Source organism: Diospyros lotus, chromosome 13 (assembly GCF_014633365.1).
Source record: "Diospyros lotus cultivar Yz01 chromosome 13, ASM1463336v1, whole genome shotgun sequence".
NCBI classification, from domain to species: domain Eukaryota; kingdom Viridiplantae; phylum Streptophyta; class Magnoliopsida; order Ericales; family Ebenaceae; genus Diospyros; species Diospyros lotus.
In genome coordinates, this window is record NC_068350.1 from 17,251,870 (window position 1) to 17,271,058 (window position 19,189).

The following is a 19,189-nucleotide window of genomic DNA, read 5'->3' on the forward strand; positions in this document are numbered from 1 at the left end:
TTGTTGAGAGAGGCATCAATGGAGGCCTTGAATGGGTAGAATCGCATTCCCATCGTATCCTTTATTTTGTGAATTGGACTACTACTGGGGAATCTCTTTAGGGCAGTAGTGTGGTGGAGCATCTTGCTTACAGTGGCCAAATTCCTTGGCCATTTGAGTGGTCCATTTAGGGTTTATGGTTTCATTTTGGGACGATGGAAGCTACTAAAACCAGATGGGGCTTATCCTTGTAAGAGACTTGTACATCAAAGTTCTTAGTGTTGCAAGCAATTTTTTAGGGAGGGAATCGTGATCACATCCTAAGAGTATTGTTGTTCAATATGTCATGTGATGCTCTGTCATTCAATCACGTAAAACTTTTCCATTTTTAGAGACACCCATAACCTTAGTCTATCTAATGTCTCCAAAATGAGGCCCATAAAAGTTGAGGCCCATAGAAGTAAATGGATAACGTACGTGGCCTGGTTCTATGTTGATACCACTCCTTTGCATATATGCTCTCATCCTAAAAGTATTGTAATTTAGCTACTGATGTGTATGTGGACTAAGATCCAATCAAATAAACTTAATGGGAGATTCTGAGGAAAATCTTGAGGAAAACTTATAGAGAAACCTTAAGAAAAAAAGAATTGGAATAAAAAGATCTATCTAATAAATACATATTGATTCAATCACAAAACAAAACTGAAAGGACTTGAAGACCCTCTCGACCAAGGGGTCTTGGGAGAGTTTTGACAAACTCCCACGAAAAAATCTTTAAGAGTCATTAAAGTCTCTTGGAAAAGTCTATTGCGCTGTATTCCTGGAACCAAAAATGCAAGCATAGAAGTCTGAAAATTTCTTTGGGAATTATGCAAAGAATAAGGCTTATTCATATAAATTCAATTTTTAGTCAATCTCAAAATACCAAAAATGATTATCAACAATCCCCCAACTCTATAAATAGACAAATCTTTATTTTACAAAAGTCACTCACTTTTACACGTAAAAAGACTTTGCTAACTCTTTTGAATAGAAAGATCTAATTTAAGTATTAAAATATTTGCAAAAAAAATAGCTAGAGCTTTTTTATAGTTTTCTTTTTTTGTAAAGTATTGACAAGTTAAATACAATTTCTTAACATCTAAATTCTATTATTGTATCTACGCAACAATAACTAATTTGTTTGTCGAATATATACTCACATCTTGAAAATATTTTATTGTAAGTTATTGGTGGCATATATGTTGGCATTTTAAAAATATTATTATTAGTTGTGATTCACTAAAAATCTTACATACTCTTATTGCATTTTCCTAAAACATAAAATTCCCAACATGATGCACTTGTGACGTTGACTACTCACTCTCTTAAGAAGTGGAGCAGCCTAAGTACTTAACTCGAATCAAGCCCAACTGTAGTATATCCAATAGGGCTCATAACGACAATAAAAAAATAATAATAACGTAATTAAATTCAACTTGGTCACGAAATCAGGTCCTAAAAAAGGACAAGATCTTGTACAATATCAATGTAGCTTTCCATCCAGTTGACAAGATCCTGTCCTCGTCGTCTGAAACCTGCCAAGGAGGATAATATTGGTCCCGCAATCTAACCTCAACTCAAGGGTGGGTTTGTAATTAACTACAAGTTTTTGAGGATTGGAATCAACTTCATTGATTATGCAATGTTGGACTTGCGACAGATTAATTAAGCTATTAATGTAACCCCTCGTGCCATCAATTAACAAAGCAACTTGCTATTTGGATAGAATTTATCAAGATAGAATTGTTTTTTTTTTTTGTTATTTTAATTATTGAGGTTAGGATAATTATGTCATTTAACATTTTATTTACTAACAATATCCTCTCTAATTACAATTCAAAATTTCATTATCTCTCTTTTTTGTTAAATTTAAATTTTAGTCTCTCACCTGATTTAATGAATTTTTAGAATCTCAAAGAGTTACAATGGCTTTAAATACATGTTATTCTACTTTGCCCGAATTGATTGACGCACGAGATCACTAAAGATATCAAATGACAAAAATATCAGTAATGAAGCCTGCCCAATAGTTCAAGCAGGCCTCAACTTTTGGCGGATTGCATCTAAGATATAGTTTGCCAGCACTGTATCTGGCGGACTGCATCTTAGATGCAACCTGCATCTTAGATGTAGTCCGCCAAGATGCAGTCTGCCAGCACAGACTGCATCTTAGATGAAATATGCAGTTCGCCAGATGCAGTTCGCCTAGTGTGGGCGGACTTCAACACAGATGAAGTTCGTCTGTTTAGTTTGAAGCAAGGTGGCAATTTCAAAATGAGAATTTTTATCATTTGATGTCTTTAGTCATCCCGTGCATCAACTAATTCAGACAAAGTAAAATAATCCATAAATAAAATAAAATAGAAGTAGAATGCAAAGAGAATACATTAATTACAGCCAATGGTGTTGTAACGCCCGTATATGGTAATTAAATTAATTTTGGGATAATTGGATTTAAAAGAATTATTAAAATAAGTTGTTGGGATTAAATAAAAAATTTAATTATATGATTTTATGGAAATAAGAAATTAGGATAATTAATTTTGTTATTTATGAATTTCTGGAAAAAGAAAAAAATTAAAATAAATTAATTTGTGTGATTTTCAGAAAGTTCGGGCATAACTGTAATTAAATTAGGGGGCGAAAGTGTGATTTCCGGAAGTTGGAGGGAGGCTGGCGTGAATCGCGGAAGAGGCCAAAAGTCACATTAAATATAACTTAAAACATATATAGGTTAGATGCGAGTGCGGGCGCGAGCGGTCGCGCGCGAGGGTGACTCGGCTGCGGATACGGGATCGAATCCGCGAGCAGGCGCGCGAGGCTGGGGAATTTTGGCTGATTTAATTCAGCCCTTGACGTCAAAACGACGTCGTTTTGAGCTGAAGGCGGTGGCCGCCTAGCGCTGCCACGTGGCCGCGCGCTGGCCACTCATTTTGGCCAATTTTGGCCGCGAATTAAGCCTGATTTTGGGCATTTCTTTTGCTCAAATAGTGAGCAAATTTTGACAGAAAGAACAGCAGCTCGCGAGGGAAATCTGAGAATTTTGGGGCTTCAAAAATCGAATTAAACTCCGTTTAATCCCTGATTTAATTATCCAGGTATGTAATTAATTTAGTAATTAATAATTTCTGCGGTTGAAATTTCATTTGGGGCCCAATTTTATTAATTTTGTCAATAATTGAAATATTGCAGTTTGTATAACTTTGACCGTGTTTGGTCAAATTGAGCTTAAGGCTATCTCCGGAAAGGTAAGTTCTTTATACCCTTATTGTCGATTCTTTCGATGTCAATTTATTTGACCTCCCTTCGTTATATTTAGCTGTTAATAAATTATGGAATTTAAACGGTGTGTTTAATAATTTAATTTATTAACCTGGTTTCGAGGGTATTAATCGTTGGTTGCCTACGGGGGTTTGTATTACCTCCAAACCTATGGGAATGATGTCGTACTCACCCGGGGCTAGGTTCTTAGTTGTCGGGTATTATTATTAGACTTCCGGTTATTTATTGGCTAGAGTGGTTGGGCAGTGGGAGCAAGGGTTAGTTGTACGGTGACGGTGTGACTGTTGTAGGTCTATTTTAGGCCGTTAGATGATCTCTCCTGGTCACCGACCACTGACCGGTGTTAGACATTGTCGACTAGCTCTACCGTTATGTGATTATAGCATGCCTGGTTATATTTTATTTTATTTTTGTTGTATGGTTTGGTATGCACATGGGTACGGGCAGCATGATGGGATTATCATGATTTGGTTATGCTTGATCACGGACATTTTAGATTGGTCAGATTGCATCCAGCACGGTCATATGCATCGCGTGTGATTTACTACGTGGGCGGAGCATGGCCTGATGCTTGGATGTATGGGCGCCTTGTATCACGTTGATGCTCATTACGCCTTGCATTTTATATGCATTGCATGGTTACTGGTAGATATTAGTTCTCGAACGGGAGTACCGTTTCGAGGGAGCCTATGGCTCGGCTGTCGGGAGTACCGGCAGGAATACGGGTGACGGGAGTACCGCCTCGGGACAGTGCGCACAAGTTTGCTGGAGGTATTTGTTACCGTCCAGGGCAGCGGCAGGTTGGTATGGGACTTGGGTGCCAGGTGTTTTATGTGGGCCCCAAGGACCGGTATGTGTTTTTATTATGGTGCACTGTTGCGTTGTTGCGTCACATGGCTTGTGTGTACATGTGGGTTTATATTTGGGATGATATCCTCTTCTGTTTCATTTACCGCCTTCCTTTTCATATAAACTTGCTGAGTCTTGTGACTCACCTTGCTTTCCATCATTCCAGGTAAGGGTAAGGCTAAAGTCGAGGGCGAGGACCGTGCCACCTAGCAGCCAGCCGTGTCGGTAGGGTGTACAGTTAGCTGCCCCCGCTTTCTCTGATGTTTTGTTAGAAGTCTTTGACTCTCATTTTTTACTGTGCCCGGTTGTTCCTTGTATCTTTTATTGTCGGCACAGGTGTCAGTATATGTTTATATACTCTTTGACTGCTGTCCCAGCAAGGTACTTGAGGGCGTGCATGTATATTGTTTTGCTTCCGCTGTTGTATTCTTCGTATGTATGCATGCCAGGGTATTTTTGTCTTGTGTTTGTTTCTCTTCTCTTATGTAGGCGCTCTCGTTCAGATTGACCGGGCGATTGGGATATCCGGGTGAGGGTGCTTACAGGTGTGCTGCCACCTAAGTGTCATGACTGTCATTATTATTTTTATAACTAATTTTTTTGCTTTGGAAATGTGCAACTTTAATGTGTTGGGTAGTAGTTTTAGGTGAGAGTTTTAGGAAAGAACCATGTGAAGATATGGAATTTTTATAAGGTTAAAATTGTCTTTTTATTTTATTTAATATAATTAAAATATTATAAAATAATATAAAACAAGCGTTAAATATCTTTCTATCCAGATAGATTCTATCCAAATAGATTTATCGATTAAGAAATTAGAAAAATAATTTTCCCCTTTATGGGAAGCCTTATTTATGAGCACTTACTTGCATGGAACTCGAAGCAGTCACCCAATGCCATTAGGAAGGTGAAGACAATATATTAATACCATTTTCTAATGCGTATAGTTGACAATTTTTGGACTTATTTAATAGATTATATAAGAATTCATATCACAGTCAGCCCGTTAAGAGAAGATCTGAGACTAAGAGGGATTCGGACGGAGGATCACTAGAATAGTGGATTAGTGGAATGTCCAGCAACTTCTGTTTCTTTCGCCCATTTCCTTTTTATTTGTTAATTCTTTTTTTTTATTATTATTTTCCTCTCTCACAAACCCTAAACATGCCTTTATTGTCAAGTTATATTTCTAATTTATACAATATATAATAATAATAATTATTAAAACTAGTAAAAATATGTTCGGGTAATTTCTAAAACTAAGACACTCAGAAATAATAATCTCATGGAAAATAATTATGTAAAATACATTTGAATATATATTTATTTTATTTTATCTGAAATTAAAAAAATAGATTTTCTTGACAATCAAACGGGCCTTCGAGTCCCATGTTATACAGGCCCACAGCACAGCCCGGCCTGAGTTAGGCCCATTCATGGAACTCGGCCTTATACAACTCGTGGTCGTGGGTCAGGGTAAATTATGTTAAAATAAAACTAATTTATATAATAAAATAGACGAATATGAATTAAAATCAAGGTTTAGACATCGGGTTAATTAGTATAGTTTTATTCGAAACATTCAGAGGGGCGCCCCAACGGAGGCAAAACCAAAACTACAAAGCAAACTTCTCTGCTCCGGCGGCGGAGAAGCCGGCCGGATACGCCCTAGAGAAGGAACAGCAAAGAAAACCCACTGCTACTGCTGCTGCATGCTACTGCTACAACAAAAAGCATGAAGTTAGCTAGAAAGAGGAGTGAGGATCAAGCTAGCGATCTCTGGTTCGGAACTTGGACTCGTCGATCTCCACACCCTCTCCTCCGCCAGCTCGCCGCCGGACTTGTAGACGGTGCTCAGCCCTCCTTTGCGGCCCATCTCCTGGTAGCGTTCGGTTCCGAGATGCTCCTTCCTGGTCTAGCCTCCCCGGTGACCCAACTCCTGGTACCTTTCCGTCCCCACTCCCCAGTTGCTCCTTCCTCGTCTGCCTTCCTTTGCTCCTACCTGCTAATTCATATTCACACACAAATATATACAAACAAAGATATAGAGTTCTACACACACACAAACACAATGGGCGTAGGGTTACATGCTTATACATACCTTCAGCAAGATGCTCCTGAGCTTCGAGGCTCTTGCCTCCTGTGCCGCTGGGAACGACTTTTTGTCCCTGCCTAGCCTTGGCGTCAAACTCAGCTCTCTCCTGTCCACATACCGTTATATATGTATAAGTATATGGTCTTCAACTGTCAGCAAGCTAGCTACCACTTTCACTAGACGACGCCAGATTTAAGTGCAAGAGTACTGCCACAATGGAGACTGGAGAGATGCATATATATATGTGTGTGTGTGTAATGTGGTTGCAGGGAAGAAGAAGAAAAGACAGGAAGAGGGGTAGATGCGGCAAACGGGAGGAAGACGAAGCATGGATTGGTGACATAGAGGCGCTTTACTCAGTGGGTTGGATAGACATTGCCTCACAGATTGACACGTCCTAATATCAGGCAAAAAATGCTACTTGTACAATGAAGGTTATCCAAAGGATGACCGAAATGAGATATCATGATAATATTTATTGTTTTGAACGATGGATGAAAGAGACGGCGCCAATCTATGTGTTTAAAATTCTCCACTGACCTACTCTCTCTCTCCAATCGCGACCTTCCTCACAACTGCCAGATTCCTTAAGACCTCCGACCATCATCGAAAGAAACCTGTGTTGGACTTAATCAGCCCAGTGGCAACAATGTCGGACTTAATCAGCCCAGTGGCGATAATGTCGGACTTAGGTAAGCTTGCTTGGTTTAAAATTTTTATATTTATGTACTAATCTAATAGAGATTTCAGGAAAACCGAAATCAATTAACCTTTCTCTCTTCATTTGATCAGACTTCATCATTGGATGAAGAGAGAAAGGTGAATTGATTTTGGTTTTCATTTTCATTGTTGGGATGAAGTCCGATATGGAATTAGGCTTCATCCATGGATAAAGCTTGATCAACGACCCCAATCGGACTTCATCCAATGATGAAGATAAAGCCCGATCATTCTTGATTCAATGATGAAGATGAAGCCTGATCTGACTCCATCCAACGATGACAAAGAAGCTTGATTGGACTTTATCCAATAATGAAGTCTGATCAAACTTCTTCATCATTAGATAAAGCTTGCTTGGGGATGCAAGTAATTCAATTACTAATTGTTTTGTTTCCTTTGTCAATTATCCAACAAAGAGAATGCAGTAGTTGCCAACAAAGAAAATACAGTAGTTGCCAACGATGAGATTGAAGCAAGGAAGGACAATGAATGCACATCAAACGCCTGTGATATCGTGCCTACGGTTGGGATGAATTTTAGCCCATAACTCGATTTTTGAATTTTACAAAAGATACACTTATAGTGTGGGTTTTCTTGTTAGAAAAAGAAATTCAAGGAAGGGTGATGATAGGCTGTTGAGATATGTGACTTTTTCTTATAGTCGAGAAGGCTGGAGAACTAGTGATATAAGGATTTCTTTGAAGCCTCAAGTAACCATTAAAACTGGGTGTTTAGCTAGGTTCACAGCTGCCACAAATTTGACAGGAACATGGCGTGTTACCAAAGTTATTTTGGAGCATAATCACAAAACAAGTCCTTCAAAATATAGGTTGTATCGATGTAATTGATAATTGAGTAAACAAGTGAAACAAAAGCTTGAAGTAAACGACATAGCTGGTATTCCGATGCAAAAAAGCTACAACTCATCTGTTGTTGAAGTGGGTGGATATGAGAATCTATCTTTTGTTGAGAAGGACTATAGAAATTACATTGATAAGGTTAGTCGATTAAGACTTGGGGAGGGAGATGCAGCTACAATACAAGCCTACTTTTCAAAAATGTAAGCCCAGTGTCCTGGGTTTTTCTTCAGTGTGGATTTGGATGATGAGGGTCGACTAAGGAATGTATTTTGGGACGATAATAGGTGTATACAAACATATAAGGAATTCGACGATATTGTCACATTCGATTGCACGTACTTGACGAATAAGTACAACATGCTTTTTGCCCCTTTTATTGGTGTGAATCATCACGGACAATCGACGTTACTTGGATGTAGTTTAGTATCTAGTGAGGATACTCAGACTTTTGTTTGGCTATTTTGGACTTAGCTTGAGTGCATGGATGGTTAGGCCGCCATTGGTTTAATAACTGATTAGGATAGGGCTATGCAGAATGCCATTGAAATTGTTTTTCCGAACATGAGGCAAATATGGTGTTTGTGGCACATACTGAAGAAGTTGCTTAAAAAACTTGGGGCGCATGCTCATAAGGATTCACTAACCTTGACTGTGCATGAAGTGGTCTTTGAGTCTCAATGTCCGGAAGAATTTGAATGGGGTTGGTGTTCATTGATTGATATGTACACATTGCATGATAATGATTAGTTGTCGGGGCTTTTTAGAGAAAGAGGCCATCGGGTACCTTTTTTTTTAGAATGAGTTTTTAGGTTGCGATGTCAACAACACAAAGGACTAAGAATATGAATGCATTGTTCGACGGATATGTGACCTCGAAAACCTCGTTGAAGCTATTTGTAGAACAGTACGATCGAGCTTTGAGGTGTAAAGTTGAAAAAGAGTTCCAGGCAAATTTTAAGTCCTACTCATAGATGGTACCATGCGCAATTTGGTATAGTATGGAGAAACAATTCCAGGAAGTATACACAATCTCAAAATTTCAAGAATTTCAAGACGGGCTAACTGGAAAAATGTATTACAATATTATCTCTACCGATGTTGCCTGTCTTGGAACTACGTACGAAGTGGAATAAGTCATCAAATTTAAGGAAATAATTAAGAGAAAGATATTTATGGTTATGTTTGAGAGAGAGAAGTGTGACATTGTTTGCAGTTATCACATGTTCGAGTTTCGAGGGATACTTTACAGACAAGCTATATCAGTTTTAATCCGAAATGGTGTGACATTACTTCTTGACAATTATATCTTTAGGAGATGGAGGAGAGATGTGCCTAGAGCATATACAAGAGTGAAGATCAATTACGATGATTGGGTTAGCACTCCTAAGCAGGTAAGATATGATCAATTGCATACTTTATTTGCCAAGTTGGCAAATTTGGTAGTAGATGATGATGAACAGACCAACCATTTAATGGAGTTGCATAAAAATCAATTGAACGACCTTGCCATATTGAGACCAAGAACAAGTTATGGAAATAATCTTTTTTCCCAAGGTAGTGTTCAAATCGGTCCTGAGTGTGGCAAATCTGCAAAAACATCATCTGGTTACATTCTGGATTTGCAGTGCACAAAAAGAAAGGGAGCTCCTAAAAAAATTCATAAGAAGGGGCCATTAGAAACGAGTACCCAAAAACATAAGGTATGTTTACGATCTCTAATGTACTGGTACTATCAAATGTTCGCATATAAGTGCCGAGACTGTTCTTATGCGCAGGTAACTATGAAGTCAAGGAAAGGAAATATCTTAAAGCAAAATAATACACAGCCTACTCGAGCCCTAACATAAGCAGCATAAGTTGCAATAAATCCCGTCCTAACCCCATTGACTTACTCACAACATTTGATGGTGTGTAGTTGTTAGATCATATCCTTCTACATTATACTTTGTGATTTTAGGAATTTAAACTAAAATTTTGTATTCTCTTTGCTGGTTGCTCAGTATCAAGGTTGGAATTCAGCTTATGGAGTGAATTGGGTGCTGACTTATGGAATAGGTCAACCATTTATGCCTACCTATGTGCCATATCAAAGTCCCCAGGAAGAGGACGTGATAGAATCATAGTTGGGAAATAGTAATAATGGATAATGAAATCAAATGACTAATCGTTTTAGTGATGGATATTGAATCCGAGATAGCCATTTGTTTGGTTTGATTTCTACTCAATGATGTGACTTTGTCAGTATAATTTTCAATTAAAGTGTTTCTATTTCTGAATATTTCCCACTGCTCATTGGATTTTCTCCAATTGCAGAGGCCATATATCTAATTTTAATTCAATTTACTATATTTCATTTGCTTTTTTGTGCAGCTTTATCGAGAATGCCTTCAAAGAGAAAAATATATTGGCAATCGAGTATGTTAGCAACATTACTATTGGGCATGCCACATGTACAGACAAGATATATAAGCCTAATGACCGAATCGAACTTCATGATCTGATGAAGTCTGATCGGTCTTCATAGATCGGACTTCATCATTAATCATTGGGCTTCATCATGGGATGAAGCCTAACTGGGCTTCATCCAGTGGCAACAATGACAAATTAGGTTAGGATATTTTTTGAATATTGGCGCCTTCGGTCATCCTTTCGGTAACCCAGTTATTTGTTCACCATTATGTTTGTTAATTGAAAGTAGGTAGTAGTGTTTATGTATCATACATACCATAATTTGTTAATTGTCTTGATTCACTAATTGCTTAATCGTTGATTGGTCCCTTATCTGGAAGGTGATTTAACTATCTATGTTTCACCTTTATCGGGTCATAGGCTAAATCTAATATTCAGTGACTGTTTTTGTAAATTTAACAGGATGTGAAGTGGCTTCATCATATCTAGTTACCAATCCTAGTAAAAGCTTGTTCAAGTTGCAGAAGGCGGAGTTCGCATTTTCTTGTCCAGGAAGAGATGTTTTCAAGGCGATGGTTGTTGTTGGGGAATTTGGAGGTTGTGATATTTTGAAAGGATAAATTTAACACCTGCAATTTCATTAGAAACTCAACAACATGAGACTTGTTCTAAAAAATGCCATTTATGTGTATAAGTTTTTTGAACCAGAATATATGATTTTCTTAAGACAGAGAGCTGTCTTATATTTGGTTAAAATGGATTTCCATTATTTAATGTGAAAAACATGTGTGAAATTATGATTTTTGTGCACATGCCTAGGGATGAACTACTATAGATCCAAGGCAACACTAAAATTAGGGTTGAACTCGTACAAATTTATGAAGTGTTATTTTGGGCTTTTATTCTGATAAAGTATGTAGTACGATCGACTATTTATGGGACTTTAAATTGAGAAATCAATTTTATTTTATTTTATATTTCTTCTCAAATTAATTTTTTTTAATGAATTTAGTGATTTAGATAGTATAAAAATTATACCAAATCAATTAAAACATTATCACCAGACCTCCCATAAAATATATAAAAAAGAATAAATTAAGACATTAGGTTAATATATATGTTTTAGAACATATTTTTTATATAAAATATAATCACATATATAATAACAATTCTACCATTAGTTACTTACAAAAAATACAAGTATAGCATGAATCACATGTCATCGGTATTAGACTGTATTCTATGTCTATGTTAATTATGGATCAATTTGTTCTTCACCACCAGTATCAATACCATTAGAACCATGTTCATAGCATGTTCCATTTTTTAGACTCCATGAATCCAAATGTCACACCAAAATAAATGAAGCAATCATCATTTATTCTCTTTAAAAGACATTCACTCTTGAAAACACATGCATTGTTTGATGTTGAATTTTGCTGTACAAATGTCACCCCAAAATGATCATGAGATTCATATACAAAAATTTCAATTGAAATATACATTATGCAATGTACATGTTACAGAATTAACAAACCACTATGAAATTAATGAATGACACAATCTGGTTAAAATCTAGCTTATGGTGTGCTTTACACATGATTGGATAAGCCTTGTTGTAGCAAATGAGCTTAAAGAAGGAGATGTCATCAAACTTTAGATCATGCCAGGAAGGACATTAACCATTCATGGTGTCCTGCCTCGCATGATCTGGAGCTTGATGGCATCTCCTTCTTTAAGGCAATTTGCTGCAGCAAGGCTTCTCAAACCCTAGGGGAAGTACACCCACTCCCACATCTTATATCTCCTTAGCAACTGTGCCCGTTGTCTTCCATCTATGATAGTCACTCTACAATGCTTGTATAAATATGATGGAAGCCAAGGTTTATCATGTTAACTGCATACCCTATAAAACGTGAAGGAGTATTTCCACTTGCTAAGGTAGGCACTGGTAATACAAGGTTCCTCTGAAGACCATTGCTTAACTTTAACGTGGATGGTCTGCAAAAAATTTTCATAGTAAAAAGTTATAACACAAATTGTGTTTTCAAATAAACATATCACTCATGCATAGCATTAGTGGGGAATTAAAATATACATATCAGACAAAAACTTAAATCAAAGCAAATTAATTGGCACCCCAACAAAATGTGTTTAATTCCTGTAATGAACAGATAAGTATAGTGAGGGAAAATTTAAATCAAAGAAAATTAATTGGCACCCCAACAAAAATTGGACATTCTCATACCCCTCAACCATTTTATTCCATAAACTAGTCCTTCACAGTTAACACTGCAAACTAGACGTAAAAAAAAAAAGAAAAAAAAATTAACATTCACCTAATCCACAAGTAAATCTGCCAAATAGAACCAAAATGTACACCCAAAGACCAATCCACAATACAAAAAACAAATGGCTTACAAAATGAGAACTATCACAGATCTTTGCATTAGAACACAACATACAAGTAAATTCGTACAAAACCCTCTATATTATTGCACCAATTTGAAATGGCTCAATAATCCAATTAAAGACACACTACAAAATATATTAAACAAAAGTTTAAATTGGTTTTGCACAAAATAGTTTAAAAATGACAACTGATTTAATGAAAATTTAAAAACAACAGTTGGTAAAAACAGGATACCGATATGATTTAATGCTTGATGGTATCTCATTCTTTAAATCCATTTGCTACAGAAGGCTCATCTTGGATCTAGCGACCATTATTGGCCACAATTGCCACTGCCAGTGATCACCAGCAACCACCTTCGGCTGGACATTCCCACTATCAGAGGCTACCATTACAAAAACAAAGCCATGGGGGTTAACATACAAAACAATGGGATAGATTTAACAGGTGGATTTTCCTATATTTGATTTCTTAATTTTGGGCAAATTTGAAAAACACATAGATAGTCCCTCCGACTACCCTAGGCAGGGGTTTTCGACCATCAGATGTGACCACTCGAAACCCTTATCCTCATAGACCAACATGCCCAAACACCAACAAGATCCAACGACGGAATCTTCATAGATCTATGTCTAAACATTCGACCATACCCAACCCCGCATATATATGATTATATATCATGGATCAATGTTAAAAGTAACACTGAGAAAACCTTAAGACTTACCTACCTGTAGATTGGGGTGCTTTGATAGTGAAAATACGATTGGATTGAAGATCAGATAGTTGGATTTCACAAAATCTTTGATTTATAGAAGTTGTGTAGGAAGAGATTGAGTGTGATCGCGGTCTCAAGATAGAACAAGAGGATTAACAGTTTGTAGAAGCAACATTTTCTTTTTTATATTAACCCTTTCACAATAAGAAAAAAAAATTCATGTATTCCATAAAATTACCCTATCAGGCTTCATATAAAGCCCAACTGTCCATTGGCCGTTCAAGGAGCCCAAGCTTCCTAACGCGAGGATAAAGCCCAGAAGGAAATGACCAGGCTTCATTGGCTACCAAAGTGTAAAATACTGATTGATTGAATTGCAATAGCATAGCTGGGCTTAATTGGCCAAATTAACCCAGGCCGATTTTAATTGCCCTAATAAACTCGATGCTTAGACCTTTTAATTTGATTGGTTTTTTTTCCCTACAAATCCTTGGTTCGACATCATGATGATACTAGACTTTTGATGACCCAAAATTATGGAAATGTAATTTTTAAACAATAATAAAATTTTAATTTATTTTTGGCCTCTTAGGTGATTAGGATCCCCTTCTGCCCCTAAAAAAGAAACCCATTTCAATGAATAGATGATTATTAGGTTGAATAGCATGCCCGAATTTAATTTCTGGAATAAACCTGCACTGGGCTTAATTGGCCAATAAGATCCAGTGATTAGTCATAATTTTATTTGTTTTTTTACGTACAAATCCTTGTACTGACATGAAAACACTATGAATGTAACATCCTGATAATTTGAGAGTAGTTAATAATTATTAAATTTTGCATTTGGAGTAATTTTTGATTTATTGGGATTGAATAATTTAGTGGATAGTTGATAATTATTAATTATGACGTATAAGGTGATTATAAAATATTTGCGGGTTTAAGAGAAATATTAATGATTGTGTGTGTTGTAGGAATGGTAAGTGATTATTGGAAATTTGGGGTCTTGGAGTTATTATTGGTTGGTGTGTATGTGAGAATTTCCAGAAGTTATGGGGTCTTAAGATTAATTTAGGGCATTTATATGTTGAGGATGGTGGCTAGCCCAGTGGTCACGCGTGAGGGAGGTTTGGGCGAGGATGCGGGATCGATCCGTAGGGAGGTTTGCGCACTAGGGAGAAGGAAGAAATTATTTTGGGCAGCAAGGGGCGGCCAAAACGGCGCCATTTTGGGGCGTCAGTGCAAGCCAATTGTGCGGCCACGTGGCTCACGCTGGTGCGCCAATGCTGCTACTCCCACGTCTTTTGTTTTTTCATGAATTTTAAGGCCAAATTGGCCATGCGTTCTGGCCGATTTTTTGTGGGTATTAGATGGCTATTTTAAGCTTCAATTGAAGCTAAATTGGGAGCAGAGCAGAGAGCATTTGGGAGAAAATAGAAGGAAAAAGTAGAAAATTAATTTTACTCTATGCAATTAAAGGTCTGAAGGATGAGGTAGGTTAATCAGCTTGTATTAAATATTTTCTACGGATTAAATCTTATATTTAGGCTGTATTTTGGCTTTTTTTAGTGCTATTATTATTTTGCAATGCGTGGGCATTTAGGGTAAAAAATCTGCGAAATTAGGCAAGCTCTCTTCACTTTCTAATTTTTAGTGACCTTTTATCCCTGTTATATTCTTGATTTTATACCGATTTAACCAGATTATTGGAGATACGTGTATAGGCCTTGTATCAAAGCTTAGTGTAATTAGTAAAAATTACTAATTTGTGCAGCGGCAGAGCAAGGAGGTGAGAATCTTCTATTAACAGGCAAGCTCTAAACCCCCTTTGTGAACCTTACAACTTCCTTGTAAGTCCTTGTTGTTTCTTGAATTCGATCCCCTCCCTTACTCCAATTTGGCTCCTAGCATTACTTGTTGAGTTATTATTCATTTAGAATAATTTAAATTAAATCCGGGACTTCTAGAATTTCAGTTGTTGAAAGCCTACGGGGGTTTGTACCCCCCCATTCCTTTCGAAATAATGTTGAACCCAACTTGGGGATTAGGTTCCTAGATGTGCGGGTTTGATTATGGATTTCTTGGGTGTGAGTAGACTAGACCTATTGGGCAGTGGGGCAGGGGTCGCCTGTTGGGTGACGTTGGAGTAAACAATTATACGACCCTGAAGTGGACCCAACTTGGGCCTAGGCCTTGCTTGTGTTGGGGTTGGGCCTTGCTTGTGTTGGGGTTGGGCCTTTCTTGTGTTAGGCTTAGGCCTTCTTTGTGTTAGGCTTGGGCTTTCCTTGTGTTGGGCTTGGGCCTTTCTTGTTTTGGGTTTGGGCCTTCCTAGTGTTGAGCATGCAATCCATATATTATATTCATTTTTTTATTTTATATATTATATATATATATTTTTATATTAATATTTTTAAACTTGCACGCAATCACAAAATGCATAATAATATGCAATTTAAACTAATTTTAAGATCAAAGTAAGGATGAAATTATAACAAAATTTTATAGAATTGACCACTAATCAGGGGCCTAGACTTTTTCTGTCGAGCGAGGGTGGCCAACAGAGCATTATCGTGGCAGTGTGCCTGGGCATCCTCGCTACTCTGACCTTTTTCGTATAACTGACCTTCTTTGGAAATTGAAGCCTAGGCCCGGGCTTCATGGCAAAGTAAAGCTCGATTAATAGATCATGTTCATGTGCCCCATTTAATTTTAATTCTTATTCCATTTTTATTTTTAGTTTGTGCTCGAACCCTATCAGATGGATGTCAACCAAAGTTAAAATTTACATACGTTCACGCTAATTGGGTAATCTTGCTGACTATAAGGTTCACTACTCACTATGTCCTGCACCAGCTTGTAATTGTTCATGAGGCTTTAGGCCATTATCATGTCTTGGATACATTCATCGAGCTACCTCTAGGACATCTCATTCATATCCTTCTTCACGATTAGTACTCTGCATCACAATTGATAAGAGAAGTATTGGTTAGGTAGGTGACCTTTCCCAGCTCTCGAGATGATGAGATGTGGTTTTAGATTGGCGGCGTGCCATATAGGTACGAGAAACAAGAGTTCATCCTAATTAGTGGACTCCAATTTGGGGTAATTGATAAAGAACAATTTGAAACGAGATTGCTTCAGGCGGACATTTTATGCACGTGCCTTTTCGCACTACAACAAGAGGTGTCTTAGTGCCACGTCAAAGTAGCTCTTGATTCTAGATATGACCTGGCTGTAGATGATGTCCTTAAGGTAGGTTATATTACTGTTTTGACAATTTTGTTGCTTGGCCACGATGAGCCCACACCGATGAAGGAATTTCTGTGGACTATGGCTAAGGACTTACAAGCATTTCAGTCGTTCCCTTAGGGTACACTACAGTCAGAGCCTATATTACCTATGTATGGCCACGACAGAGGGGAAGCTGAATGGGGAGGTTGGGAAGAAAGTCACATTTACGGTTTTATTTAGGCATTTCAAGTACAATCAATATACTTTCTCGGTCTGTCTTGTATTGCATTACATTATTTGTATATTATTTGTCTATGCCAACTGCACTTTTGTTTTACTCCAATTGTTTGTGCGGTTTATTATTAAAATTATTTGTTATATACAGTGGTGGCTGATCAAAACATTCTCATGGGTGGAGAGTAAGTGGGTCATAAGACTATCCCACTAGGTCACCATTCTAAGATACCAAAAGTGGTGCTCAAAAAGAAGGCCACATAAAATCAACTACAAAGAATGCCTTAGGAATGTATGTTCAAAACCTTAAATTAAATTTTGTTATTTTTTTATATTATTAATAATTGTATAAATGATTAAATCATCTCGTAGGCATGAGGTACTAATACAACTCTCCAGCTAATCGATGTAAAGTGGGACACTGACTTCTGGAGGTCTTTTAACCCTCTATACTAGGTTGGCATCGACGTATACAAATTTGGAGGGGGGGAGGGATTGACCATAATGAGGAGGATGCAGTCTAAGTTTCCCACAAGGTAGGAGAGGAGGAGGAGGTGGCAGAGAAGGAGGAGGCGGATGAAGCGGAGGGTGCTCCTCGTATAGAGGGGATGTCAATGTGTAGGGCGGAGGCAAGACTCCCTCCTAGTATGCACCTTGTACAACATGAAGATGAGGTATGATAACGCTGAGAAAATTGTTCATGTGTTGTAATTTTGAGTTATTAGTTGCAACAGGTTTTATATGTGTGTAACAGTTGCATTACCTTTTGTAGATCACCGATAAGCTGAATTAGACGTTGGAGATGGTGCGAACTGTGAACAGGGAACTAGGAGATGGTCGAGATTGGGCCTAGACGGTCCACAGCCCCCCAAGCTGGAGGCTCGAGTAACGAGTGTTCGAGCTGAAAAAGGGAAGCCCGAGCAGTTTTTGCTGTATGTGCTAGTTTTTGAGGGTCAAATTAAGTATGACCTAGGCGGTCGGCCTAGCTGATTTTGGCTTTGCTTGAATGGTGGTCCTAGAGTCATTTCGAGGTCGGCCTAAGACTGGTAAATAGGGCAGTTTTCTCTACGTGTTGACTCGCACCGCGCGTGGCTTCCGGATTCGAGGGTGCTTTTCCTGGAAGGGGAAGGCGTTAGTCGGGTAACGTCCAAGTGCTCTGGGCAGCTAACCACCATGAGTGAGTGTCCGCGGGGTCTCATACTACTGGGGCACGTTTGGGGTTTGGTCAAGTTCTTGCTCTGGTATGCTATCTAAGTTTGAGAAGGAAAGGTAGCAGTTTCCTTGGTAAAGCTTTGAATATGTTTTTGGGGCTCTAGCTATAGATGGACTCTGACTCTTTGCAGGTGGAGATTGATCCCGGGGGCAAGGGAAACTCCCTGATGTATACATCATACGGGACTTTGGGACATGGATCGTTACACCAAAAAGATGCGCCGTCATAGGCGTGTATGACAATATCTGATTCCCTTGAGTAACTTGAATGCGCGACAGGTGCGTGACAGGTGGCATGCCCCTAATGTTCTGCTAAACGTCTGATGGCACTTTGCTTTCTTTTGGATGCGACGTGGGAATAGTATAAAAGGTGCATCCCCTTGCCTTTCGATTTTTCATCTTTTCCTTCTCAAAGGACCACTATTTTCCAAAAAAGATGTCAAAGGTTATCTCTGTTGGTCATCAAGGGGACGCTAGCAGCAACACTGAAGGAGGTGTCACTTTTCTGACTGTCGGTCTGACATCCTCCATTGTTGGGCTGGCTCTTCCGACTGCACATTATGAAGGGCGATCACTGGTTGGGAAGAGTCTAAGGGGCACCGGGGGGGCTGAGTCATCTGTTGGGGTGCTATCGGTGGGTGTGTCTGACCCTTCCGCCTCGGGGAACTGTCAGGCGGCGTACCATTGAATGGAGGATCGGGTTTTGGGAGTTTTGGCGGAGTACCGGGCGTTGGAGTTTGGATTTTACTTGGAGGTGGCTGCCCTCAAGCCATCGCATCGGGAGGATATGGAGTGTGTCCAAGAGGTGGCGGAGAGCAAGGCGAGGGAGAGGGTGGCTAGGGAGATGGCTGACTTGCGTCAGCGACTGGAGGAGTCAGAGGCGTCGCTGGCTTGTTGTTGTAATGACCCGCTCCCACCTACGGGCGCTACTGGTGAATAATCGTCCATATTACTCACATGCAACACCAAACTAATGAAGAGATAGACTATGTTTCATCGGGAAATGTCCTAGGTGGGGACTAGGTTTTGTCCTTACCTTCGCTCCACTCGAGGAGTCGGTCCCAAAATAATTAAAGAAGCACAGCGGACGGGACCCGAAAACCCGAGTGAGCTTCACTTTTCTTCAGCTCGTCTCACCACAAGCT

The 19,189-nt window shown here is 38.6% G+C and overlaps 1 protein-coding gene across 1 annotated transcript; it reads right to left on the bottom strand.

The window, feature by feature from the left end:
- Positions 1-5,696: 5,696 nt before the first annotated feature.
- On the bottom strand, positions 5,697-12,303 carry LOC127788275 (protein SLE1; the record flags this gene model as incomplete). The annotated part of the gene is given in 5 exon segments (XM_052316397.1): positions 5,697-5,971; positions 5,974-6,112; positions 6,114-6,157; positions 6,257-6,356; positions 12,145-12,303. Coding segments are annotated over 5 exon segments (489 nt in total), but the record flags the coding sequence as incomplete, so codon positions are not given.
- Between the last annotated feature and the right edge of the window lie 6,886 nt (positions 12,304-19,189).